The sequence below is a fragment of the Heteronotia binoei genome, chromosome 4, assembly GCF_032191835.1.
Source record: "Heteronotia binoei isolate CCM8104 ecotype False Entrance Well chromosome 4, APGP_CSIRO_Hbin_v1, whole genome shotgun sequence".
Classification (NCBI taxonomy): domain Eukaryota; kingdom Metazoa; phylum Chordata; class Lepidosauria; order Squamata; family Gekkonidae; genus Heteronotia; species Heteronotia binoei.
The window spans coordinates 142332618-142360458 of NC_083226.1; the positions used below are offsets into that span (position 1 = coordinate 142332618).

Below are 27841 nucleotides of genomic sequence, written 5' to 3' on the forward strand. Positions count from 1 at the left end.
CCTGGCTGCTGTGTTCTGCACCAACTGAAGCTTTTGGGTTCAAGACAAGGGCAGCCCCATGTAGAGGGCATTGCAGTAATCCAATCTTGAGGTGACCGTGGCATGGATCACTGTTGCCAAGTCGCTGAGTTTGAGGTAGGGGACCAACTGCCTTATCAGTCGTAGATGATAGAAGGCTGATCTGGCAGTTGCCACCTGGGCCTCCATATTTAAAGAGGAATCCAGGAGCACCCCTAAGCTTTTGACCTTGGGCACCGGTGTAAGTGGTGCCCCGTCCAAGGTTGGTAGTGAGACCTCAGTTCCCAGACCGCCATGACTTAGGTACAGGACCTCTGCCTTCATCAGATTCAACTTCAGTTGACTCAGCCTGAGCCCCCCTGCCACAACTTGAAGTGCCATGGTCAGATCTTCCATGGAGGAGTTGGACTGGCTGACCATCAGTAGATAAAGCTGGGTGTCATCTGCATATTGATGACATCCCAGTCCAAACCTCTGGGTGATCAGGGCAAGGGGGCACATGTAGATGTTGAACAACATCGGGGATAGAGCTGCCGCTTGTGGCACACCACAGACAAGTGGGTGCTGACGGAACAGTTCCTCCCCTATCGCCACCTTTTGTCCTCGACCCTGAAGTAAAGAGGAGAGTCACTGTAAGGCTAGTGTCAGCAAGGCGGCAGGTCAGCAACTGATGATTGACTATGTCAAATGCGGCCGATAGATCTAGAAGCATCAGTACTGCTGAGCCAACTCTATCCAGTTGCCTCTGGAGGTCATCCATGAGAGCGACCAGAACCATACCCGAAAAGGGTTCAGTATGGAAGCGTCATTCAGAAAGCTCTGTAACTGCACCGCGACCGCCCTCTCGATAATCTTGCCCAAAAAAGGCAAGTTTGACACCAGCCGTTAATTTGCCAATATGGCCGGGTCCAGAGATGGTTTCTTTAAGAGGGGGCAGGCAATTGCCTCTTTAAGAGGCTGAGGGAAGGTCCCTTCAGATAGGGACCGATTTACAATTTCCCTCTGGGGGACCCGAAGTTCATCCTGGCTAGCCTTTAGAAGAAGAAGAAGAAGAAGAAGAAGAAGAAGAAGAAGAAGAAGAAGAAGAAGAAGAAGAAGAAGATATTGGATTTATATCCTGCCCTCCACTCCAAAGAGTCTCAGAGCGGCTCACAATCTCCTTTACCTTCCTCCCCCACAACAGATACCCTGTGAGGTGGGTGGGGCTGGAGAGGGCTCTCACAGCAGCTGCCCTTTCAAGGACAACCTCTGCCAGAGCTATGGCTGACCCAAGGCCATGCTAGCAGGTACAAGTGGAGGAGTGGGGAAGCCAGGATGGACATGGGTCCAGACTACAAGTAGTCAGATGTACAGTAGAGAGCGTACTGTCAACTTCCTCCAGGCTGAGTGAAGTAATAAAAAAACTGACTAGAAGACATACATGGAGCCTCAAGTTCCTTTACTGTCTCAAGAGTGGCCGGGAGGTCGCGGTGGAGTGACAAGATCTTATTTGCAAAAAAACCTCACAAAAGCCTCACAGCCTATGTCCAATTTCTTAACATTTTCATTACCCTGTGGAAGGGTAGTTAGTGACCAAATTGTTCTGAACAACTGTGCTGGGCGTGAGTTCGCAGATGCAATTATGGCCGTAAGATGGACTCTCTTAGCAGCCTTGACTGCCATCTCATAGGTTCTCATAAACAACCTATAGGATGTTCTTGTCACTTTGTCATGGGCATGCCACCATTGTCTCTCTAGCCGTCTCAGCCCCTGTTTCATCAGCCGTAGCTCTGGGGTATACCACGAAGCCAGCTTTGAGCAGGGGCGGAGCGGGAGCCTGGGAGCAATCTCATCAATGGCCATAGAAAGCCGGTTATGCCAGGTCTCCACCAGCTCATTGAGAGAATCGCCAGGGGGCCAAGAGTCTTGCAAAGCCATCTGAAGCGGCATGGGGTTGGAGTGGAACATTCACACGGGCCTTCAGGGCATAATGGTCTGACCATGGCATTGCATCAGTAGTGATACGGTCCACTGACACTCATGCCGCAAAGACCAAATCCAGCATGTGCTCAGCCTGGTGCATGGGAGTTACATATTGAGAGAGTCCCAGTGCCACCATGGATGACAGTAGGTCTGTTGCCTGAGTGGAGCATGTGTCATCGGCATGGACGTTGAAATTACCCAAGACCAACAGCCTTGGGTGTTCCAACGCCCAGCCTGCCACTGCCTCCACCAGGGACGGTATGACACTGGACAGTGCATTGGGTGGTCGGTACACCAACCAGATAGCCAAACTCTCTCCTGCCTCACACACTATGCCGGCACATTCAATGCCAGTGATCTGTGTAGACGGGAGCGCCCAGAAGGAGTAAACCTCCTGGATGAATACTGCCACCCCTCCCCCCCGCCCGCTAGTCCGTGATTGGTGGAAGATCGAAAACCCAGGCAGAGCCAGCTGTGAGAGAGTAACCATCTCCCCATCTTGCACCCAGGTCTCGGTCATGCAAGCCAGGTCTATATTATGTTCTAACAGAAAGTCCCAAAGGACTGAGGTCTTATTATTAATGGACCTGACATTGCACAGAACCAATGTTGGAGGCGGGTACTTCAGCTTGACCCCACTGTCTGCAACCATTGGGATGGGATGCAGGGTGGAAGGAGGCCAAGCCTTCTGATATCTCAGGCTCCTTCCCTTAAGTCTATGCCTGTTCCAACCGCTGTACTTTCCCCTCCCCGGGAGCACCGGAATCCTCAGCTCGCTCATCACCTCCTATTGTTGGTCTCCGCAATCGCCTCAGACCAACTGAGGTGTGATGTTAATAGCAGTGCAGAAAGGTACAGAGAAACCCTAAACTATACCTGAATATGCCTCCAATTTTCTAATAACAATACCTCACCAACCAGTTTAGTCTAGCCCAGTATTCCAGTTTATCTTACATACCAAATTTATAAACCTTTAATGTTATAACTGATCAATTTCCAATTAGTACTATCAATTTACTCCCAATTTAATCAGCAACTTCTAACTTCTAACATTTAATTTAGTAGCCAATGTTTCTCTGGGCGGGGGGGAAGGAGGGGGGAGGGGAGAGGAGGACAAGGAAAGGTGGAAATGAGGTCTATTTACTATCTACTAAATTAATTAAAAATTAAGTTCATTAAACAATCACCATTGCTAATTAATTAAACTTAATCAGATCAATAATACTACAGATAAACCTGGATCAAATTCCTACAGTTAAATTTAGCAGCCAGTACAATCTCCTTACATATTAATTCTGGGTGGACTTCATTTAGTAAACTTCATTATCCTATGCAATTTAATTTAACATTTCATTATCTTATACATTTAATTTAATACACTAAAATTAGATTGCAGTAACAATTCATCCTGTTAGCAGCAATTTGTTAAAGAAAGGAGGCTGATTTTACAACCCCAGCCTCGTGGTGAATGATTGAATAAAAAGCTGGGTTAAAACGTCCAGAGTATTCCAAGGTGCAAGTTGTAAAGTGCAAAAGATGCAAAAGTATAAAGTGCAAGGTGCAGTCTGGGTGCAAAATGCAGTTTTTGTGAAGGTTGGAACAGTTTAAAAAGTCCAGCTACAGTTCTTCCAACACGGAGCAGGTCCCACCATTCTCATTCGCCTCCACACAGCCCAGTATAGTCCTACTACCAGCTGGACAATTTGTTGGCTTCGTGCAGCCCTCAGGGAGCTCTGGGGGAGCAGAAACTCTCCCTGAGCCCCCCTCGCTGCTCCACTGGGTCTGCAACAGCAACTACCGCTGCCACCAGCTGCAGAAGGAGCCCAGCTCATGAAATGGCCACAGCAGGGCCGGGCTGTGTCGTCATTGTGGGGAACCTACCAAGGCTGGCAGTTCTATACAGCCGCAGCACCTCTTCTGCAGCTCGGATATATCCGTAATCTATGCCGGATATATCTGTAATCTAATGCAGCCTACATGGGTCTACCCTCAAAGACAACTAAAAAACTCTTACTGGTACAGAATGCCACAGCTCAGCTACTATTGCACAGAAGCAGGACATGCATATTATGCCCAATCTGCAGACACTCCCTTGGTTACTGAGCAGCTACCAGGATCAGCTACCCAAACTTGTGGTTGGGTATGTGTTTTTGTGAGTCACCAATCACTTGTTGAGGCTTATTTGTATTTATTCTCTGCATCCTCCTGGACTGAATCCTCCTGTACCAAATTGAGACCTAGGCTTCCTGTCTCATTACCAACGTGGGTATCTCCATCCCTACTATCACTCTGTATATCACACCTAATCCAATCACACCTACTACTGCCATTTGGCGTCTGAAATCATTTTTATAAAGTTTGTTTCTCCAGTGCTTCATGTTACATTTTACGGCACACAAGGCCCAGCCCAACAAAGTGACACTTATGTCAAATCCAGCCCTTTTCAGAATTCGGCATCTCTGGGTTAGAGTTTCAGACTAGGACATGGGGAACTCAGGTTCAAACTTCCACTCTGCCATGGGAACTTGCTGGATGACCTTGGGCTGGTTACAGACTTGGAGCTAACCTACCTCAAAGAGGATTACCAGGATAAAATTGAGGAGAGGAGAATGATGGAAGTCACTCTGGAAGTCATTGCAGAGAAAGGTGAGGTATAAATTAAGTAACTAAAAATAGCTACACCTCTTAACTTGTGTTGCTGCTCCAAATGTGACCAGGTAAAAAAACAATTTTTTGATGAGATGGTTAGACACTGTTATTGATGCAACGGACATGAATTTGAGCAAGCTTAGGAGGATGGTGGAAGATAGAAGGACCTGGCATGATGTGATCCATGGAATCACGAAGAGTTGGACTCAACTGTGCAGCTGAACAACAACAAAAACCAATTAGGAGATCCACTCAAATTTCCCAGCATCTCTTCTGTTTTGGCCCTCAGCTTTCTAGGGAGGTTATAGAGAATTCTTCTTTATGAGTTTTCAAGTAAGGTTAAACAGACATCTTGTCAGAATGGTTTAGGTATGAAATACATAGGTAGAGAACAAGGAACTGAACAATAATCCTTTGGGTTCCTTGAACTGCACTTTTCAAAGTGAAATTTAGCAAACAATAATACAATTTATGGTCTGTGTTGTATTTTATGCCAATTATATGACAGAAATATCAGATCAGCACAACAGAATAGCATATACTGAAATAGGAGAAAAATAATCTTTCCTCATAGTAAATTTTGCCTTGAGCAGTATTACAAAATGTCACAGGCCAAGGAACATTTCTTATTGCTTTCAGTGTTAAAAGAATGGCCTCAACTGACTCTGTTTTAAAGCAGCTCTTTGAGGGACACTTTCGTGTCAGTGTGCTTTTCAGCTTTGAATACAGAGCCCTCAAAAAGATCTTCAGTGTGAGACAGCAGTTGACCACTGCAGAATAATTCTGAATATTCCCAAATCAACAGCAGACTTTGCTACATAGGATGTATCCTAAGTCAAGGCAAGATGTTGCCTTCCAGAGAGCTGGGATGTTCACAGATGTTCGCTGAAGTCCTTGTTGCGTTTCTGCCCTAAATTTCATTCACTGTATATTGTTCCAAGAGTGAGGGTCCCCTTAAGGGTCTAGAAAGAGAGGGTGCATAGCTCTTCCACCTCTGCGAAAGATACATTAGCTGTACTGCTAGGTTGCTGATGGCTGTCGGAGGAGTTTGCACAAACCGGCTGGTAACAGACGGCCGGTTTGGGGCAGCTTGCAGCCACCTCAAACAAAGCCGGCCTGAAGAAGAGTGCCCCAGAGCTTCCAGATGGCGCTGCAGGAAGGGGTGGGCCTTGGGTGGCCGGGGAGCATCTGGAACGCTCCTGGGTCCCGCTCACATCTCCCTGGGTGCTCTCCAGGTGCCGCCTGGCTTTCCAGATGGCTGGGAGGCACCTCAGAGGCGCTGCAGCGAAAAGGTACCACTTTGAAAGTGGTACCTTTTCAAGCCGGCTCCCGGCCAGCCTGGGATGGGACCAGGGTGGGATGGGGACGGCAGGCAGATGTGCGCGTGTGGATGTGCTTTTTTGGTCCGCCTGCCTCCCGTCCCCTGGGTGACTTTAAACGCCCATCTGTTCTCACCCACAGTGTCCCACTTGATCCAGCCTTCCCCCACTAGAATGCCCAGCAGGCAGGCAGGCCAGGATAAGTGTTAAGCTATGGTCCATGATAAAGATGAATGTTAAAAATATGGACAGTGTTTGCAGCTATGAAGACATCTTGTAGACATATAACTCTGATAGAAGCAACTAATATGACCATGGCAAGGCAGAGGTCATCCTACTAATGGATAGTGCAGAGAAATGGTGGAGGTGATCTACGTGGATGGTTTTCGAATGGACACTTTGGAACCCTTTCTAGGTTCTCTGTAGCATCAGAAATTATTGCCATCTTTTCTGAAACTCTTCTTGTAAAAGAACAGAGATCATTGCACATCTAAATTATGAAATATTCATTGTCTAGCATCTAGGGACGATGGAAGAATACTGACAGCACAATATACTGTGAGGGCTGGAATGCAGAAATCACTTTTGGCAGAAAAGTGATGTCAGATTGAAGTATTGACTCAAAGGTCACTAGCTTATTTTGCAGTGTTGAACAAGAGACATCTGAGTGCAAAGATTTTCAAAGTAATTTTGAGAGAAGTGGGGAAAACCTCTATGCAGTGAATGGGGATGGGATTCAACCTGGAGGTTCAATTTAAAAACATTTTGACTTAGGGAAAAGACATGGAGTTAGCTGTGTTGTAGGTAGAGTGTGTAGGTAGAGAATATATACCAGTTCCTCTGATACAGGGCTGGAGCTTCAGACTTGAGATTGCCTTGTGAATTTGGCACAATGGCTTTCTCTCATACACAACAGGCAGATAATGTGGGTGTCAAGGAGTCACAGCTTTCTTGCACAACCACTTAAAATTTAAAACTGGCCTGCTTTTCTATAAGCTTAGCAAGGGTAGAGAAGGGGTGAGGAGTTGCATTTTGCTTGTGTGAAGAACTCATCCGTGCGACTGCACAAAGACAGCAAAGAATAACTGATTTTTGTTGAAGGGAAGATAGTTGTCCTTTTAAAATTAACATGGTTGTTTATTATCACAGATATTTTTGGTAAGCTCATTTGAACTGTTTATTCGTAAACTGTATTTTCCAAATACAGGATCCAAGGCTACAGAACTTAAAAATCTGAAGCGACACAAGAAATCAGAGACACAGTAGCAACACAGTAGCAACAGATGGAAGGGGAGGAGGAGGAAGAATTGGTTTTATACCCTACTCTTCACTACTTGAAGGAGTTTTGGAGTGGCTCACAATCACCTTCCCTTCCTCTCCTTACAGCAGATCCTCTGTGCGGTAGGTGGGCTGAGAGAGCTCTAAGAGAACTGTGACTGACCCAAGGTCACCCAGCTGGCTACATGTAGAGTGGTGGGGAATCAAACCTGGTTCTCCAGATTAGTGCCCACCGTTCTTAACTACTACACCAAATTGGCTCTCCAATGAGATGTATAGATAATAGGGCTGCCTGGTGCAACTGGAAAACCTAATTTATGTTTAATGTAAGTGATGCTGTGGAAGAGCATGCAGCTGATACACCCCCAGTCCATTTCTTCCCTGGATTCCCTCCACTTGCTAGAGTAAGTGGGACATTGTCCTATAATAGATGAAGGAGAAGAGGATGGACAAACTAAAGAAGAAATTAGCAGGAGTCACAGCATCTGCAGAGCATTCTCCTGAATTAATGTTAAATTTAAGTTCTCTGGATTGCAAGCTTTGGGGGTGTTCTGCAAGCTGTTGCAGAAAGTGCATCAAAGAAGGATCTGCAAGAATTGAAATGAAAGAAACTATGGGTTAAAATTGTAAGTTCCTGTCTTTTCAGTCTTCACATTCTTTCATCCATTGAATTGACATTGGGAAGACTAAATCTTCAATAAAGTATTTCTTCCTTTTCTTGAACCCATCATCAGGTGGGTTACAAAATTACTTTAGAAAACACACAAATACTTCAAAGAAAATGTGTCCTCAATATGAGTAGTAGCTAATCAGGCCAGCGCAAATTTGAAAACACTGGACTCTAAGTTCTCTGAAATGCAAGGGCAAACAAATCAGCTATACTTTTCTTACCTTCGATAACTCTCAGAGCTTTCTTGCAGCTGGGGAGGGGCCAGTTTGCTAAACTTGATTCTTGAAAATTTTCCTTTAATTTCATATATTCCATAGGAAAATGAGCTTTTGTGGAATTGTTCAGTTCTGTGATGCAAGGGAAGAAAAAAATTGCAATTGTTAAAAATATTCAGATTTCTTTAAGTTATGAAGACTTGAAGAGAAAGATTTCCTAGGAAACATTTTAATACATGAAATTAAGACTGAAGAAATGAATTTTACTTTTGGAGGGTTGGTGTGACAGACAGGAGGCTGTCTTGCCACTGAAGGGGGAAAGAACCACTTAACTGTTTCATTGCTGAGCCTATGGGAGTGCTGTTCCAGCATACAATCACCTTTCAGAAGGGACAGAATGCTGAAGGGAAACACAGAGACAGTGTAGATCAGTTCTGCCTCAAGTAGAGTGCAGGTGATAGTGTGGGGTCTGCCTCAGCCAAACGGCAGATGGTTTGAAGGGTAGCTCTGACTGGTAATGTGGCAAAGTGGTTTAGCATTCCCACTGGTAGAGGATAGAGTACCCAGTTGTTAGGTCTGTCTCTGGTAATGAGCTGACCTCATACTATTTAGTCTGGGAAAAGGCAGGGTGGTGTGGGTGGAATGCTGTGTGTGTGTGTGAAAGGATCCAACCTAGTGGCTAGTCAGTGAAAGCCAATTCAAACTTGAAAACATTTAAGAGAATTAAAGCTACACTCTGAAGACATAACTATCTTAAATTTATGTGTTTCAGCCAGGTTTATCCTTTGACTATTTGTATACCTGCACTGTTGCTCTATTCTTTAAAATCAACCTGTAAATAAATCTTTGTTATTTACATACATTTCCTGCCACAGTGATCTCCATGTTCATCTTGCTCACCCCAAAATGCATATCATGGCAGCAGACCCCCAAGCCTTTAAACCCCTTGTAGGTGAGGGTAAAGTTCACAGTTCCAGACAAATCTAGTTCATCAGGCTGTGTGCATCCCTCTGGTTCCAAGAAAGGGCCTGTCACATTGGGACTGTGCAAAACCGTCACTTTTAGTTTTACAAAATTTTTAGCAGAGTATAGGTAGGAGTGGGGAAGGCAAGTCTCGCCCAGGCAGGCATTAGAAATGCTAATTGCTCCCTGGATGGAGACAATGAAATGGTCAGCTCATCCCTCTAGATCTGAGAGATTTAAAATGCTAGAACTTCCCTTCCTGGAGACTTTACAGAGGTTTCTTTGACACCCTCCCCTCCCCCAGGGGTGGACATACAGAAATAATAAAACTCCTTGGCACACAGGAGAGGGTCTCTTTTTGCTTATTCCATCTAGGCAGAAGGAGCTTTCACAACATAGGTTCCTGCAAGTGGCAGCTATTACCGTTTGGGGGTCTACAAGCCTGGACAAAGACTCCGAGGTAATGGAAATTTTAAAATCACTGTAATATCTAAATTAAAGAATAAACTCAGCTGGGGCATGTACAAAGTGTTGTAAGGCTTTTCTTTTAAATAAATGTTTTATAATTTTTAATTGTTCTCTGCTCCATCAACCCAACATGCTATTTAAATGGGTAGGAAAAGGGGAGGCAATAAGTTGGCATCTCCCAGTGGTGAGCAAGTGCAGTAAGCTGTCACTGTGGTGACCAGACACAAGGTAGTAGGAGACACAAGAATGAGATGAGGTCTCAAAATGGCACCACAGGGAAGGGGAACTGGGAGCCCTGGCCCCTACAAAGACCAAGTGGTAGCAGTGGGTGAACTGAAAGAGGGAGAGAAAAGCCCCTTCAAGGGCTGGGAAAGCTGGGTGTGTGGCACATGGCTTGTGGAGACTTAGATGATTACTGGTGCCCAGTTGCCTCAGAAGAGAAGATGGAACAGAGCCTGTAAATCAGTGGGGCTGGTCTGCCACAAAGACCAATAACAAAGAATCACAAATCCAGCCCATATAATAATATACCTAGGTTTTTGATTTGTGGTTTTTGAACGGTTTTCTATGTTGCATGGAAACTCACACTTAAAATGTAAGAGTTTCAAACCCATTTTGTGATACAGTATGGATGCTTACAATTTCAAGACTTCTGGTGCAATTCTGTGCAAGCTTACCTAGGAGTAAATCTCATGGAATTTACAGTAAGTGTGCATAAGAGGAACTACATAATACCATTTACTTGCATGCAACTCTTTGGTCATGCCTCAGTTATCCATTTGCCCTGTTGCCCATGATAGCAATCCAGTGCATTTTATTTATTTATGGCTTTATGTTAACTGGAGGTACAGAGCAATGTTTTGACAACAATGGGATTTAAGCAGCTGTATAATGGACTGAAATCCAGGGGGGAAAGCCTATGGAAAATTATAGTCTGTGCAATTCAAGGTACACAGTGAAGGAGCCCTCATCACAAACATTATGTGGTTGCATCCCATGGTTGTTTTCAGTTTATTACCTTCTGGAGTTTGCTGCTCTTCTACAATACATGGCCAAATCTTTTCTCTCTCTGCCAAAATAGGCTTTAGGGGGACTGGAAAAGCTGGGCCTTCTCCACAAATAATGGACTCACTACACTGTGGTTCTTGTCATAGGGCAGGCAGTGATAAGTTGAGCTGTCTGTTAAGAGATCTATGATTTTTGTTTCTGACTTACCCCTGGTCTATTATTCACCAAATCTGACTATGAAGAAGCTCCTGTGAAGTTTGTATTCATATTTCTCTACTGCATCATGTTCTTTCAAGTAGGAAGCTGGAGGTGGTGGACATGTGTAATTTCAAATTTTTAGCATCTAATAAGCAAAACAGCTGCATGCACTGGATGTCTTTGATGTTACGCAACAACATAATTAGGAGTATATGTATTTTTTAAAAGTACTATTAAGAATCACCAAAGAAATAGCCTTCAACAAGATCCTGATGGTTGCTGGATTAAGAAAAATAAACTGTAGCATGAGAACTGCAATTCCTGAACTCAAAATCCTAACTGCTACAATCCTGTGCAAGTTTACCTGGAAGTAAGTTCCACCGGGAATAAGTCCCACTGAACACAATGGGAGTTACTTCTAAGTCAACATGCATAGGATAACTGAGAAGCAGAGGAACTTACAGTATAATTCTATACAGAGTTACTCCAGTTTAAGCCCACTGGTTTCAGCTGACTTAAACTGGAGTACCTCTACATACCATGGCACTGTTAATATACCAGGTGAAATCATTAATGTAGAAAGCTGTCAAAACTATGCTTGAATAGTATCCAGATCAATCTCTGAAATAATTTTCTTAACATCTTTCAAAGGACTGTAGAACTCTGCTGAGAGAAAGTAATTATGCACCTTTTAGATTAACCCGATGCAATCCTTTTATTCCTAATTTATTGATTTTACAACCTATTACATTATAAATACTCTTCTTGGATGATTTGGCATGTGCAAGACAAACAGATAATTTTCTTTTTTGTATAATGCATGTAACAAGAGAATCAGTTTTCAGAGGATGAATAAGATACATTTCCCTGGCTGCTTATAGGTAGGATACTCTACATACACAATTACAGTTTAAAGCACTGTATTTACTTCTGGAAGCTGGAAGCAATCATTTATGTTCCCTGGAACATAAGAAAATACCAATTTTCTATCCTTTTTTTTAAAAAAAAATCATATGATAAAATATTGCCACTTATAAACAAATAAAAGAAGGTGAATTTAGTCTGAATTTATTTGTACTACTAGTTTAAGCATAAATTAATATCAAGCATATCTGGATTTACTTGGGGGAAAGTGTAATGCTGCAGAGTATGATTCTGTCTTCTTTTTAATTTCCCATCCTTGCTGCCACAAAGTTATTTCAACAGCTGCCTTCTAATTAAGAACATGAGAACATAAGAAGAGCCTTGCTGAATCAGCCCAGTGGTCCATCTAGTCCAGTTTCATGTTTCACAGTAGCCAACCAGTTAGTCTGAGAGGCCAGCAATAGGGCATAGAAGCTGAGGCATTCCCCTGATATTGCTTCCTGGCACTGGTACTCAGAGACTTACTGTCTCTGAATTTGAGGTTCCCTTTAGACACAACGGCTAGTAGCCACTGACAGACCTATCCTCCATGATTTGTCTAATCCTCTTTTAAAGCTATCTAAGCTGTGGCCATCACTGCATTCTCTGGCAGCAAATTCCACAGTTTAACCACTCATTCAATAAAGGAGCATTTCCTTTTATTCATTCCAAATCTACTGCCCATCAACTTCACTGGATGACCCCAAGTTCTAGTACTTTGGGAGAGGAATATGTGCATATTATTATAAGCGGAAACTTGACTCTCATCTTCTTTAACTTTTTTTGTCTCCGCTGCTTTTTTTCCTCTCTTAACTTAAATATGCTGTGGTTTCTTTTCAAGATCTACGTAGCATCCCATTTGTGTGCTTTCATTTGCTTCTACAACCTGGTTCTTATCTGCAGCCTTAAAATTATTGCTGCTAATTTATTTATCCTCATCACTCTAGTGAAAATACCATCACTATTTTTAATGGGTCTTCTCTTGGCATATACATCTCTAGAGCAGGGGTGGCCAACCGTAGCTCTCCAGAAGTTTTTGCCTACAACTCCCATCAGCCCCAGCCATTGGCCATGCTGGCTGGGGCTGATGGGAGTTGTAGGCAAAAAACATCTGGCGAACTACTGTTGGCCACCCCTGCTCTAGAGCATTCTGCTATATATTTGGTACTATTGATCTTTGTCTTAATTTTCTCTGTAATCTTAATTTTCAGGGATCTGTTCCTGACTGACAACAAGGTGAAAACTGAACGAATATAGTAGTGTCTCTGTTGTTGGATCACTCTCTCTTTTTCTATCTGTGAGAGTTTTTCAGGGCTCTGCCCTTTACGGCTGCTACTACTATGTGGAATGCTGCACAGCAGCCACACCTGAATGACAAGCCTGAGCTGCAGCAGCCACAGAGTCGAGACCTGTGGTTGAGGCTCTGCTCACATCATGTTTTATACAAGAGAGTAGATCTCAGAGCAAACAAAGAAGGGCCTATTTTTTGGGGACGCCACAGCTGTGGAATTTTTCCTCAAGGGGGACCTGTCAGGCCAACTACACTTGTGGTTTTAAGAAAACTGTTTTCAGATCAAGATTTTTACAATGCCGTTTTCGGATAGATGGTTAGCTATTGATGAGTGTTGTATAGCTTTTAAAATGTTGCTGTTTAGTTTTTAACTTCCACGGTTGTTGGGCAAATGCAATTTAATATTTTTATGAATGGATTTCTGCTGTAAATGGCATTGATTTAACACTTTCTGAAACCTGGAAAGAGAGCCTAGGAATTTTAAAAAATGAATTGAGACTGGTCATGCAACTGGGCTGTGTCTATAGGTTACTATAACTATCTGGGGCTGTGATGACACATGCTAAATAATGCAGTTTCAATCCACTTTCAGTGCACTTTCAAACTGGATTTTGCCAGTACACACAATAAAATCCAATTGGCATGTGCACTGAAAGTTGACTGAAACAGCATTATTTAGCATGTGTAATCTCCGTAGGGTTGCCAAGTCCAATTCAAGAAACATCTGGGGACTTTGGGGGTGGAGCCAGGATACTTTGGGGGTGGGGCCAGAAGACATTGGGGGCAGAGCCAAGAGCAAGGATGTGAGAAGCATAATTGAACTCTGGCCATCACATTTAAAGGGACAGCACACCTTTTTAAATACCTTCCTTCCATAGGAAATAATGAAGGATAGGGGCACCTTCTTTTGGGGCTCATAGAACTGGACCCCCTGGTCCAATCTTTTTGAAACTTGGGAGGTACTTTGGGGAGAGGCACTAGATGCTATACTGAAAATTTGGTGCCTCTACCTCAAAAAAACAGCCCCCCCCAGAGCCCCTGATACCCGTGGATCTATTCCCCATCATTCCCTATGGGAATCGTTCACGGAGGTGCATGGTGGCTGTGGGGGCGGGGCTTCCCCGCCAGCCAGCTGGCTGGGAGAGGGGGGAAGCCTGTAAAACTGGGGGATCCCCCGCTGGGACCTGGGGATTGGGAAGCCTAGATCTCAGTCTGGGTATATTTTGCTATTGGCAAAGTTTGCTTTTGGTCTGCTTTTGTTTGTTTCACTTGTTATATATTAATCTTTTCAGCATTCAACATCATTTTTATGTGGATGAATTATCTCCCCTCATTTTAATCCCTTAGTTCAGCACCAACTAGAATTCAACCATTGTAAGACAGAATAGTCTAAACACTTAAATGATTCTTTTTTTGTGTGGTTATTTTTTCTGGTCATGCTTTTGTATTACACTCTTGATTTTGCATGTAGCCTAGGTTTCATCTTTGACTCTTTCCCCCAGCAGACTGCTTCTGTCAATACATATTCTCACTTTTATTTTTTCAGTATGGCTGAACTCATATACAAAAATAATTTGCTGCATGGCCCATGGATGATAGCAGTATAATAAAATGTCAAAAAGCACATATTGAATATTATCCTAAAAAACTTTTAAAAATTATCCTAAGCAGAAGTTGACCCAGTTCAGATAACACTCTCCCTTGATTCCTTTCCAATGCATGATGGGACAGTGAGAGGCTGCTTTCCCTTCCTGCCTATCACAAAGCCCCTGTCCTATCCCTGAGCTACTGCACAGTCATGTGTAGAGATAATGTTTGAACAGTCTGTGTACAAAATCCAGTAAAGATAAACAAATATTATACAGTCAACCCCTTGTTTTTCTCTAAGACATCTGTTGTGCTTTTCAGGCCTATGTATGTTGGATTTTATGCATGCATGTTTTGTTCAAATGTTATTCCCATGTGTGGATTCTAGCATGATCTTGTTCCCACCCCATGTGTAGGGAGAGAAAACTGAAGGACAGCACTGTATAAATCAGTCTAATATAGAGAAAAGCTATCTCAGACCTGAAAGCAGATACATAACATCATTACTGAACCTCATCACCTCATTACTGAACCCCAGTACAATTATACAAGTTTCTGCCGCCATTTTGGTAAAACTAGCTATTTAATTAGTTACAAACATATCTTTCTCATGCACATGCCAGTTATTAATCCTATTTAGGAAAGTGTTCAAGTGAATATCTCTAAAAATGTGATATATTTGACTGCACAATAATGAGCAAAATCTTCCATTTCCATTGACTCACAAATGAACATTCTCTGATTCTTTCCAGTACTCATTCATCTACTGTAGCAGATTTTATAGTCTGAGAACATAAAACAGGAAAGGCTTTTCAATAACAGGATCACTAAATTCAGTCAGCTTATGTTGTACTTGCAATTTAATTTTAAACATTTTGGAATCGGATCCAGAGAAAATGTTGATGGTTTGCGTCTACTATATTGGCTTGTATGGCTAATTTTCCAAGGGGTGGATGCTTAGTTATGCGTGAAGGCTCATCAGTTTGGCTCACATTCCACTTGCTGGTTGTGAGCAGGGATCCATTTGGTAAGCAGTTCAAAATGTGTTTGAGAAAATATAGATGTATCCAGTTTCTACAATTATCCTGTTTGCTTACATGATCAAATGGCTTTCTTACAACAACTTCTTCCCATGTGCAAGTAACCACTTGCCTCCCTGCAGACCCTCTCCCCGAATATTTTTCTCTTAATAAAATTCACTTCTGGTTAGGGTTGCCAGGCCACTGGTCCAGCCAGTGGATCCTTGGGTCTGTGGGGCTCCAAACCGCTGCCATGAAGCTATCCAGCAGGAGAAACCCAGCCCACAACAGGGACGTCATCACACAACATCCTTGATGCAATGATGTCACTGGGAAGTGATGTCATCGCACTGGGGATGTTGTGCAATGATGCTCTGGTTTTTGGGCAAAATCTATGGTTTTGTAGCTAAAAAATAAGATAGGAAGGAGTGATGGTATAGCAAGACAATCAGAGAACATAAAGAACTGTTGCTAGTGTTATAAATAAAGAACCAGATTGCTAACCCAGCCTAAATACAGAATTAATCCTGATGTGTAACAGTCTTCTTACTTAATTAATTATGGCGTCTTCTTAATTAATTAATTCTGTATTTCAGCTGAGTTATAAAGTGAAGGGAGGACTGGATACATAGATAGCAGATTACAGACTGCAATACTGTTCCTCTTGGCATCCCATTGAATGTTTTCAGATTATCTGTAGAGGATTTTTAATTGAAACAGAGAATATAATATCCCAGGGTCTTTATCATGGACTTAATGGACCACTAGAACACTGGCATGGACTCTGAGTATCTTAGCCTACAATCAATTGTTTTTTGTTGTTCCATGCCACTTTGGAAATTATGTAGTCAGTAGCAGTCTGGTTCTTTATTTGTAGTTTAAAAACCATAGAGTTTCACTGAAAACCTAGAGCATTGACTGCAGCATCAGCAACGTGATGAGAATAAACATTTATCACTATATTAACTCTTTAATGTCTTAATACATAAAATGCTTATATACTAACTTTTAATTGAGCCTGGCCATTTACTTAAAAAGGAAATACAAATGTTTTCAAATATTTATCTTGAAAGGCCAATGAGAATCAATAAAATATTTTTTAAAGTTTCTATTGTATACCTGGTTGAAAATAGACTTGGGCAATTATAGTGCGACACAGGGGACATGGAGTGCTGGTTGGGTTATCTTTGGCAAGTATGCGCAGGCAAGGTTCACAGAAGATATGGTGGCAGGGGTAGCACATGTGAGGATTATAATAAACATCCAGGCATACTGCACAGAGGTAGCTTTCTTTGTCTCTTCTGCGTTCATGCTCTTCTTCTGTTTTCAGGTTATCATTCATAGTCTACAAGGAAACAAACACCGAAGATGCATTAAAATAATTTCCATACATTATGCAGGAGATACAATAAATTTGTATAATATCATCCAAGTGAATTATGAAAGTATGCTCTGAGGTTAACATATAATTCTCATAAGAATTTTAAAAAAATGCTTTTTTTTATCCCTTAAGGATAATACAGCTTGTGTACTTTATGTGAAAAATTCAAATAATCCCACTCTAGAGGAAGGTGTAAATCAAAGTGGGTAACAGCATTCACAATCTTTGCCTGCTGTCCATTATTATTAAATAGTGGGGAGTGTATTTCACTGGTGAATAAACCTTCCAGTTCATCTTACATCCCCTCCAACAGTTCAACTCACCAAATAAACTGCAGTTATAGCTCTTCTCATATTAAAAGTCTGATTTAGTTGCATAGGCATTCTGGCAGTAGCCAATGAGGGGGTGGCATGGCTTGTGTAAGATACGTAGAAAAACACAGCACTGAGGGGGAAAGTATGAAATTAAATTGGACCAGAGGAAGGAAGCTCCAGCAAAACTGTTTGAAAGCCAAAGAAGTGAACCTTCCAATAAGACCAGAGATACCTTTGAGGCTTTTGTGCTGAGGTTTGTTATTCAGTATAGTATCATATTATTTTAGGCTTCTAGAAAATGTATGCTTAAAATTAATGCCAGACAAAGGGGTCAAGGGCTTTATAGTAATAATTATTAAGTCAATAATTCACTTGCACTTCCACCCACATTTGGCTCCTTCCAAAAATACGAATCAGAACTACGAATTGCAAAAAGCGATATCTTCCTCTCAGGCTTTTCTGCTTCAGCTCAGGAAAGATAAATTTTTCCTGGGGAAAACAAGAAAATAGGTACGGTATCTTCTTTACTGAAATTTAAAGCGAACACTGTCTATTTATGTTACCAAAAATGATCGATAGGCACTGGGAACATAAAGGGTTAGAATACTGAGGTAATTTTCAATATAAATGAAAGGGCCTAGTCCAGGAGTGGCCAACGGTAGCTCTCCAGATGTTTTTGCCTACAACTCCCATCAGCCCCAGCCATTGGCCATACTGGCTGGGGCTGATGGGAGCTGTAGGCAAAAAACATCTGGAGAGCTACCGTTGGCCACCCCTGGCCTACTCCAACATAGCATCTAAGAGACTGAGCTGTGAACCAGAAGTCCTCCATTTAAATCTTGGCTCTGCAATAAAGGGGGCTTACAGCAAGCTATCCATCTCAGCCTTACCTCCCTTGCCGTATGTGTGTAAAGTGCTGTCAAGTCAAAACCAACTTAGGATAACCCCCCAGGGTTTTCAAGATAAGTGATTAAGCAGAGGTGGTTTGTCATTGCCTTCCTCTGCAAAGTCTTCCTTGGTGGTCACCACCTTAAGTACTGAACTACTTAGCTTCTGAGATCTGAAGAGATCAGGTTATACTATGTCATTCAACATCCCACTTGCCATATAGGCGTGATAATGCTAGTGGCTTAATTTGCTGCTGTTTTAAGAATTATTGAGATAAGCTGTGTGAAACATTCTGGTCTAAAGTGCTGTATAAATACTAGCTTGCTATATAAACTGGTCAGATGTTTGCCAGAAAACCATGTGTCATTAATATTAATTTCTCAATAACACATAATAGGATTTGGCTGTGTCCAGCTATGCAGTTCTGAAGACCTTAGGGTACTTAGGTATTTCTGTGATGGACTGGTGGTTTCTGCCAATTCTCCCTTTCTGATATTTTGTTCTGGGGTTTCAGTGGAATCTCAGAAACAAGATATAAGGTAAACTGGGAGTCTTTAGAGGAATGGAGAAAAATCTTTTAATGTGCTTATAGGCATAAATCAAACAAAGCATCTGTCAGGGTCTTCTGCATATATCACAAGGGAAAAGCATGAAGTAATGCTGAAAAGATAACTGAAGAAAAGATTTTAAGCCATTAAATATGTCTTTGAACCAATGATGAATTTAGTAAGCTAAGTAAAATTAATATATTTCCAAATCAAGAATATAGTAAAACTTGATAAAGATATAATGTACATGAACATGCTGCAGAAATCTTTTCAAATGTATCAAAAGTGGGGAGGGGGGGAAGGAACACAGAAAAATGAAGGTATGGAATAAATTTTGGGTAGTTAAGACAACTCAACTATCAAAACTACCCATATTTTTACATCCACTGACCACTAAATTTTAATTGATCTGATAATAAAATCCAGTTAACACTTCCTTTTGCACTGTTTCTGCACTATCCTAACATTCTTTCCCTTCTTTGAGGAGACGCCTAATCTTGGCTTTCTTCAGATTTACTGTTTGTTTGTACACACCAGTCACTTCAATAATGAATCTGAATAATCATAATATAAATTGCCACTCAATATAATAAATTGAGTGGCAATTTATAATAATTAAATTATTATTTAATTAATTATTACATTAATTAAAATATAATTTTATATAAATTAATTATGAGATCTTTTGTTGAACTTTCCTTTGAGGAAACACAAGAATTAGGTCACAATTCACACAAACATAATTACTTTTATCTTAAATATGTGATAGGCCTTGATTTTGGTTATTATTGGTGAAAGACAACAGAAATCAGCCTCCCATAGCATGGGTGGATTATGTAGACAAGTTTTAGGGCTGACTGCCTCGACTTGGCAACATTCAGAGCCTCCAGATTTTGCCCCAACCGCAGAAAGCTTCTGAGAAGTGGCAAACCCCGCAGTGGATGGGAAAAGGTGCCCCCTGACTTTTTAAAAAGCGCCCCCCCCACTTTTAAATCCTGGCTACGGCCCTGGTCTATTGCCACCATCTACTAGCCCCTTGATTACATTTTTTTTAAAAATAAGTCTCTAGCCCTGTTGTTATGGAAACAAAAAAAGCTAAAGACTTTTTATAAAGTGAACGCTAGGAATTCAGTGGAGCTAGGAGATAAAGGCAATTGTTATTGTGTTACACCATCTTAACCCCTGCTGATTTTAAAAAAGGTCTCCAATGGGAGGACATGGTGGCCACAGGGGGTTGAGGCAAGGGAAATGGAGCCAATGTGCCCATGATCTTCCTGTCCTCACAGTTCTTCTATAAGTCAAGAAGCAGAACCACCTCCTTTCACCCTTACTACTGATACCTGCATGTTTGTGATTCAGTTATATACTCCTGTGTCCCGCCCAGCCCGGGCGAGGACTGCGCGAGGGGGACCCCCTGATGCCTGCCAGCCACTCCCGCCCCCCATCACCGCCCCGAGAGCCTCCCGCACCTTCCCAAGCCCCCGTGGCGGCCCTACCGCTCACCTGGGCTGACGGAGCGCCGACAGCCGCCCAAGCAACACCCCACAGCCAACGTGCTCGTCTCCGGGTCCGAGGAGCCCAGCTGGAGCGAGACGTCAGGGAGCAGAAGGGAGAAGCCAAGCCCAGCGCCAGGCAAAGAGGAGGAGAGCTGCCTGACCTGTGGCGGCGAGAGACACCACACCCCAGCACGCTGCAGAGGTCTAGGACACCCGAGGCACGCCCAGGTGGCCCAGCCCCAGCACGCCTCTCCCAGGCATCTGGGGCTTTGAAGGGGGGAGGAGCCGGGGAGGACTGGGATGGGAGGATAAAAAGGGAGGGGGCAGGAGGTCAGGGAGGAATCTGGTCGGTGCTTATTGAGGCTGCCTTGTGAGAGAGAGTGACAGGAGCCGCTACACAGCCAGGAGGGGAACAGGGGCCTGTGGTGAAGTAACCTGGCTCCCACCCCTGTTTCTGAGACCTCCGGGGAACGCCCACAGAGTGCCCGAAGGGGGTCGCCCGGGATAGAGGGGCGACGGCAGCACCAGGAGACCGAGAGGGGCGCCCGGGGTGCGACATCCTGCTAAGAAATATATTGAGTGGCAACTCTATTTTTCAGTTTGATCACTCCTTTGCATGCAGATGCTAGAACATGTAATGTAGTTACTTATTTTCTCTTTTCCTATGTTCTGGACCAAGATAAGCATTATCTGTCTTACATGTAGAGCATATCCTTTACCAAGTGGGGCTTACTCAGGCAAAATCTAAGAATCCCTTTGCTAAATATTCTAAAACCCACATGCAAAAGCATTGGCATAACCTCAAAAAACTTTTCTGAAGAACTCTGTACTTTTCACAGTGCTGTGCAGTGAGAAGTCTCATAGCAGTGAATGGGAATGGCACCTGTCACAGCCATGTGATGACAGGAATATGAGTATTTAGCAAAATTTCTGACAATACTCTATATCAGAGGTGTCAAACTTATTTGTTACGAGAGCTGGATCTGACATAAATGTCACTTTGTTCGGCCGGGCCATGCATGCTATTAAATGTAACAAAAGGTATCAGAGATATAAATTTTATAAAGTTGATTTTAGATGTTGAATGGCAATAGCAGGTGAATGATAATACCAGGCTTGATTGGATTAGGTGTGATATGCAGAGAGGTAGTAGGTGTGTAGATACAAGCACTGGTAATGAGACAGGAAACCTAGGTCTCAATTTCATGCAGGAGGATCCAAAGAATAAATGGACATAAGTCTGACATTAGAAACTACAACATTCAGATGCTGACCTAAGAGTAGCAGTACTCTTACAAAGGAATTTCAAAGGAAGATTAAAAAGTGAGACTGCTGAATTGCAATTGATAATTAAGCTCAAGACAATGCATGCTCCTGGACTGAACTGAGAGCTAGTTTTGCTGTCTCATTACCAATGTGTGTGATTATCATTTTGCATCTGAAAGCACTCCAAGATATAAGGAACAATTCCTAATCAAAGTCCTTTTGAAAGAAAATAAATGTAGGTAGGAACAGAAAAATCATTTTTTTTTTTTTAAAAATACATCTTTTTAGAATAAGCCAAAATAATTTCCTCAATATAAATTTTGCTACAGAAGAATCCATCCATCCATCCTCCCTCCCTCCCCCCGAATAAGTGTGCTTGGAATAAAAGGTTATTGGTCTTGAAACTGCTGTTTTCTCTTTGTTTTCTCTGTCTCTCTTCCCCCCCTCCCTTTTTTTCCAAAAGAAGAGGACAAGGTGTGGTTGCAGCAGCATCCCTGGGGAAAAAAAATGTAGAAGGAAATTGCTTGGAGTGGCAGATCTGAGCCCATGGGCCACAGGCTTGACACCCCCACTCTATATCATCAAAACTGTTATATGTACTGTTACCAGGGCTATCAAGTTCCCACTGGGGGCAGGGGATCCCCCACTTTGATCGGCCCCAACCCGCCAGCAGGGAGGAAGCTGCTGGGGGGTTCCCCACCCCTGAAAGAGTTACGGTGCCACGTGACATGTGCGGCGCTTGGAAGTGATGTACCATGTCGGACATACTGTGCACTCTCTAGGAATTTGCAGAAAACCATGGTTGTGTGGGCATGTGCTAGCAATTTGGGGGAAAACTCAATGGTACCACAGAGTTCCCCCAAAATTGCTAGAGCATCCCCATGCGAAACCATAGAGTTTCCTGCAAATTCCTAGAGCGTTGCCTGTGCAATGTGCCTGGCATGGTACATCACTTCTGGGCAACATCAGTCCCCTGATGCCAGCCGCAGGGGACTTGACAACGCTAAATGTTATGAAGTTTCCAGGGCTTTTTTTGTAGAAAAAAGCCAGCAGGAACTCATTTGCATATTAGGCACACTCCCTGATGCCAAGCCAGCTGGAACTATATTCCTGCTCAAAAAAGCCCTGGTCAACAGTATCAAAACCATACAGAAACAACACTTAGCTTAGAGTATCATCTGCATTCTAACTACTGTAGTATAGCAAAATGGAAGCAAATAATATCCAGCAGAAAAACTTTATACTAGAGATAAAACACAAAATAAAACTGAGACAGCCTATGCTACAAGGAAGTAAAACAATTATCAGAGATAAATGCAGCATGCATTCCCTCTCAGTCTGGGGAGAAGGCATCCACTGCGCATGCCTGGAGCGAAGGGAAGGCGCTCCTCCCACCCAGTTTCTTCTAGCCGCTGTATAGAGAAAAATGTTAATGGAGTACAGCATAAACCAGCAGCGGGGAAGGCTGAGCGGGTGTGTGTGACTGAACAGATGACCACTCAAAGATCATCAGTTACAGGTAAACAACCTGTTCATCTTTATCGTGCACGGAGGCGGGTGCTGGTTCTGTAATAGAAGAACACATGTTAACCATGCATATATCTCTCTCTCGGCTTGACTTCGCGAACGAAGATTTAAGAAGGGTGCAGTAGTCCACGTCTGCTGCAGGCTCGCTGGTGGCTGACAAGACCAATGCGGGACAGGCAGATCCAGCCACAGTGGCTGCAAGGAAAAGTCTGATTTGGGGTTGGTGCTGTAGCAGTACGATTCTTCCTCAATCTCCTTTTGTCCTCAAGACCAGCTATGCGTGCGTTCTCAAAGGAAGAGACAGCCTGGTGGATGGTGTGCCTCCATGCTTTGCGATCTGAGGCTAGGTCAGACCACTGGTGAACATATGAACATATATGAACATATATATGAACATATATATGAACATATGAAGCTGCCTTATACTGAATCAGACCCTTGGTCCATCAAAGTCAGTATTGCCTTCTCAGACTGGCAGCAGCTCTCCAGGGTCTCAAGCTGAGGATTTTCACACCTATTTGCCTGGACCCTTTTTGGAGATGCCAGGGATTGAACCTGGGACCTTCTGCTTACCAAGCAGATGCTCTACCACTGAGCTACTGTCCATCCCTCCTGGTGATGGTTGATGTGACAGGTGCCAAGGGATTTCTTCAAGGAGTCCTTGTACCTCTTCTTTGGTGCCCCTCTATTTCGATGGCCGGTGGAAAGTTCGCCATACAGAGCAATCTTGGGAAGGCGGTGGTTTTCCATCCTAGAAATATGCCCTGCCCAGCGCAGCTGCGTCTTCAACAGCAGTGCCTCGATGCTTGTAACCTCCGCCCTCTTGAGGACTTCAGTGTTGGTCACAAAGTCACTCCAGTGGATGTTGAGGATGGTGTGAAGGCAGCGCTGATGAAAGCGCTCAAATAAGTATTGTACTTACAGGGCAAGAGACTGGAGGCGTCAGTCAAAAATGGAACGAAGTACAGCCTGCCCGAAAGATACATCATGCCGAGCACAAACGTCTAAGGTGTAGTGCGTGGCAAATGTAGATGGGGAAGGCCAGACCGCAGCGGCACAGATGTCTTCCATTGGTACGCCTCTACAATAGGCTAATGACGTGGAGATGGCTCGAGTGGAATGAGCTTGCAAGTGTTCAGGTACGGGCTGTTTAGCCAATTGGTAGCATAAGGAAATGGCAGCTACAACCCACTTTGAAAATCTCTGGGTTGAGATTTTGTGTTTCTGCTTATGAGTTCCGTATGCCACAAAAAGTCTAGGGTCCTTACGGAAGGGACGTGTCCTTTCAATGTAGAAGGCAAGGGCCCTACGTATATCAAGATTGTATACGGTCCATTGACTGGTGTCACTAGGTTTTTGAAAGAAGGAAGGCAGAGTGGTTGACTTCCCCAGGTGATATGGTGAGACAACTTTTGGCAGAAAAGCAGGGTCAGGGCGTAAAATCACTCTGTCATGGTGGAAGACAGTGCATGGAGGATCTGTCTGAAAAGCACAAATGTCACTGACTCTCCTACCAGATGTGAGTGCCACCAGCAACGCTGTCTTCCATGACAAGAGATGCAGTGGAATGGATGCCATCGGCTCGAAGGGCGGTTTCATTAGTTGGCTCAGCACAAGAGATAAGCTCCATGTGGGATGCAGTTGGTGAATTGGAGGTTGAAGATGTAAAATGCCCTTAGGAAGGCTTTTGTTGCGGAGTGGGAGAAGACAGTGCACCCTTCAACGTGGATGAAAGGCTGAGATAGCAGCCAAGTGAACCTTTAGAGAAGAGTAGGTCAGACCTGAGTTAGATAGAGACAAGGTGTAGGTCAGAATCTGAGCTATAAAGGAGAATTCAGGAAGAAAGTTGTGTAGAGCAGCGTACACTTAGAAGCGCTTCCACATTTGAGAGTAGGATTTTCTAGTGGAAAGTTTTCTGGCATTAAGCAGAACATGTCTGACCTCTGAGGGAAAATTCAGAAACTGATTCTCCAGACAGTCAGTCGCAGAAGCCCTGGGTCATGATGCAGGACTTTGCTGTCCTGTTGAGAGATCAGATCTCGAACTTGGGGAGAGCGATGAAACACACTATTTGAGAGAAGGAGGAGGGTGGTGAACCATGGTTGACGGGGCCACCAAGGAGTGATAAGGATACAGTTGGTCCGATCCAGTCGGATTTTCTGCAGTGTTCTCGTTATCAGTGGGATAGAAGGGAACAAGTAGTGTAGTGGTCCTGACCACGAGTGGAGGAAGGCATCTCCCACGGATTGCGTGGATGGAGGGCCCCGAGAGTAAAAACATGGGCATTGAGTGTTGTCTGGAGAGGCAAAGACATCTATGGCTGGAACCCCGAATGTCCTGAAGACTGCCCGAAGATAATGATGGTTGAGGGTCCATTCATGGTCGTTCACAAGGTGACGACTTAAGTGTGTCTACTTGAACATTTTGGATTCCCGGCAAATGTACGGCTGTTAGGAATATGTTGTGAGCAATGCTCCAATGCCATAGGAATAAGGCTTGCCTGCAGAAGCAGACAGAAGCAGTGCCCCCCTGTCGGTTGATATAAAATATGGTTGCCACATTGTCCGAGGTGACCTGGATGTGCTGACCGTGAAGGGATGGTAGGAATAACTTGATTGCTCTTTGGAATGCCAAGAGTTCCAGACAGTTGATGTGCAGAGATTTCTCGTAGGCTGTCCACTGTCCTTGTACCATTAGTGTCCCGAAGTGAGCTCCCCAACCCCACCTCGAGGCATCGGTCATGACAACGGCTGACTGGGGCGACCGTATGAACGGCATTCCAGTCAGAAAATGACATTCCATCTTCCACCATTCCAGAGTTGGAAGAATGTGGTGTGGAACGGTGAGTAGGGTCATTTGGTGTTGTCGATACGGACGGAATGTCTGGACGAACCATAATTGCAGAGGATGCATGTGGAGTCTCGCAAAGCACAGGACAGAGGTTGTGTCCGCCATAAGAACCGGCATATGTTGGAAAATGAAGGGCAGGGTGCAGTATGATGGCAGCAGCCAGAGATTGAATGTGGTGGACCCTGTCTGCAGGGAGGTAGGCCTTGTGAGATAGTGTTGATAGGCGTGCACCTATGAACTGAATGTCCTGTATAGGGATCAGATTGGACTTTGTCAGGTTGACCTGAAGACCCAGTGAAGACAGGAGAGATAGAGTGGTAGAGATGTCTTTTTGGAGTTGCTCTTTGGATTGGGCCACAACGAGCCAGTCATCTATGTAAGGGAAATTTTCTGTTGACGGAGCGTCGCTGCCACCACTGCCATGCATTTTGTGAAGACTCTTGGTGCAGTCGGCAGACTGAAGGGGAGGGAACGGAACTGGTAGTGTTGGTCCCCAACAGCAAACCTCAAGAATCTTCTGTTGTGATGGTTGATGGTAAGGTGGAAGTAGGCGTCTTGAAGGTCTATCAACGCCATCCAAGCATCTTTTGGGATCAGTGGTAGGATAGACTGCAGGGTTATCATGGGGAATTTCTTGTGCAGGATATGGCGATTGAGCTTGCGAAGATCCAGTATTGGGCGTTGTCCCCCATCTCTCTTTGGAATCAGGAAGTATCAAGAATAGAACCCTATGCGATGGAACTGTGGTGAAACTGGTTCTATGGCTGCCTTGTCCAGCAAGGTGGAGATGTCTTCCTGAAGAGGGGGGAGTATGTATGAATCGATGGAGCCTCGGGGGCGAATCGAACTCTATGGTGTAGCCCCTGTGGATGATCACCAGGACCCAGGAATCCGATGTTATGGATTCCCACATGGAGTAAAATGGACACAGTCTTGTGCTGTCAGTGGGGTGTTGTTGTTGAAGAGGAGATGGTATTAGGGAGTCAAAGAGGCTGTTTTGAAGCCATAGCTGCCTTCTTTGTGGTCGGTGCACGAGGCCTTTGATGGAAGGGTTGTTTAGCTGGTGGTGCTTTACAGTCAGCCTGTCTAGGTGAGCGAGGGCGTTTATAATAGGATGGTTTCTACACTCTCTATCTATTAGGTTGAGATTGTTGTTGATTGACTCCCAATCTCCTAGCCCTTTTCCTACTGTCGTCAACAGTGGTCAGGATGTCATCAGTCGTAGCATTGAAGAGGCCCTGACTGTCGAAGGGTAAGTTTTCAATTTTAAATTTGATGTCTGGTTGCAGTGAGGAGGAATGGAGCCAGCCATGACGGCGCAAGGCGATGGACGTGGCCATGGTTCTGGATGTACAAACAACAGTGTGATGAACCGAATTGATTTGCTGTTTGCTGACTCGGGAAAGCTCTTGTAGGATTTGTGATGCTTGTTTTTGTGCAGTCAGGCAGAGACGGGACCATTGTAGTAAGTTGGGACGTCAAATTAAAGGTGTACGCCAAAAAGTATGCCAAATAATTATGAATTTTGGAAGTTGCAGTAGAAAGGGAATAATTTTTTCCCCTAAGGTGTCTAGTTTCTTTCCTTCTTTCTCAGGTGGGACTGGATGACGTGTTTGCTTGGACTTAGGCGAGGAATGTACGATCATGGAGTTGGGTGCAGGGTGATTAAATAGAAATTTAGAATCTGGAGCATGGATCTTATATAAGGATTCGATTCTTTTTGATATAGGTGGGCTTATTCCAAGCTTCCTTTAAGCCTTCTAGGTGAACAGGGAGCATTGGTGTTTGGAGGATGATTCCAATCAATGTTTTTTCTTGGAATCGTCGGACTTCTTGGAGTGCTTTCCGGACTTATGCTTACTGGGAGCCGATGCCATGGAAGCTGTGGGTCAAGCCACATCCCTTTGCAGAGTTAGGGAAGGTGGTGAAGTCTGGGATCCAGAAGCGTGGGACATTACAGGCCACAACGATGACTCTAAAAGGTGGCTTTTAAGTCTGGCTGCACGATTTTTTCTGGCCTGTT

The 27841-nt window shown here is 43.8% G+C and overlaps 1 protein-coding gene across 1 annotated transcript in view; it reads right to left on the reverse strand.

Annotated features, from left to right (window-relative positions):
- RNF180 (ring finger protein 180) overlaps positions 1 to 27841 on the reverse strand; it is a 93350-nt gene that overhangs the window by 17138 nt on the left and 48371 nt on the right. Inside the window, exons 5-6 of the mRNA XM_060235923.1 lie at positions 16668 to 16893; positions 8118 to 8243 (exon numbers count right to left, since the gene is read on the reverse strand). Of these exons, the coding sequence (XP_060091906.1) occupies positions 8118 to 8243; positions 16668 to 16893 (352 nt within the window). The remainder of the gene's footprint in view (positions 1 to 8117; positions 8244 to 16667; positions 16894 to 27841) is intronic.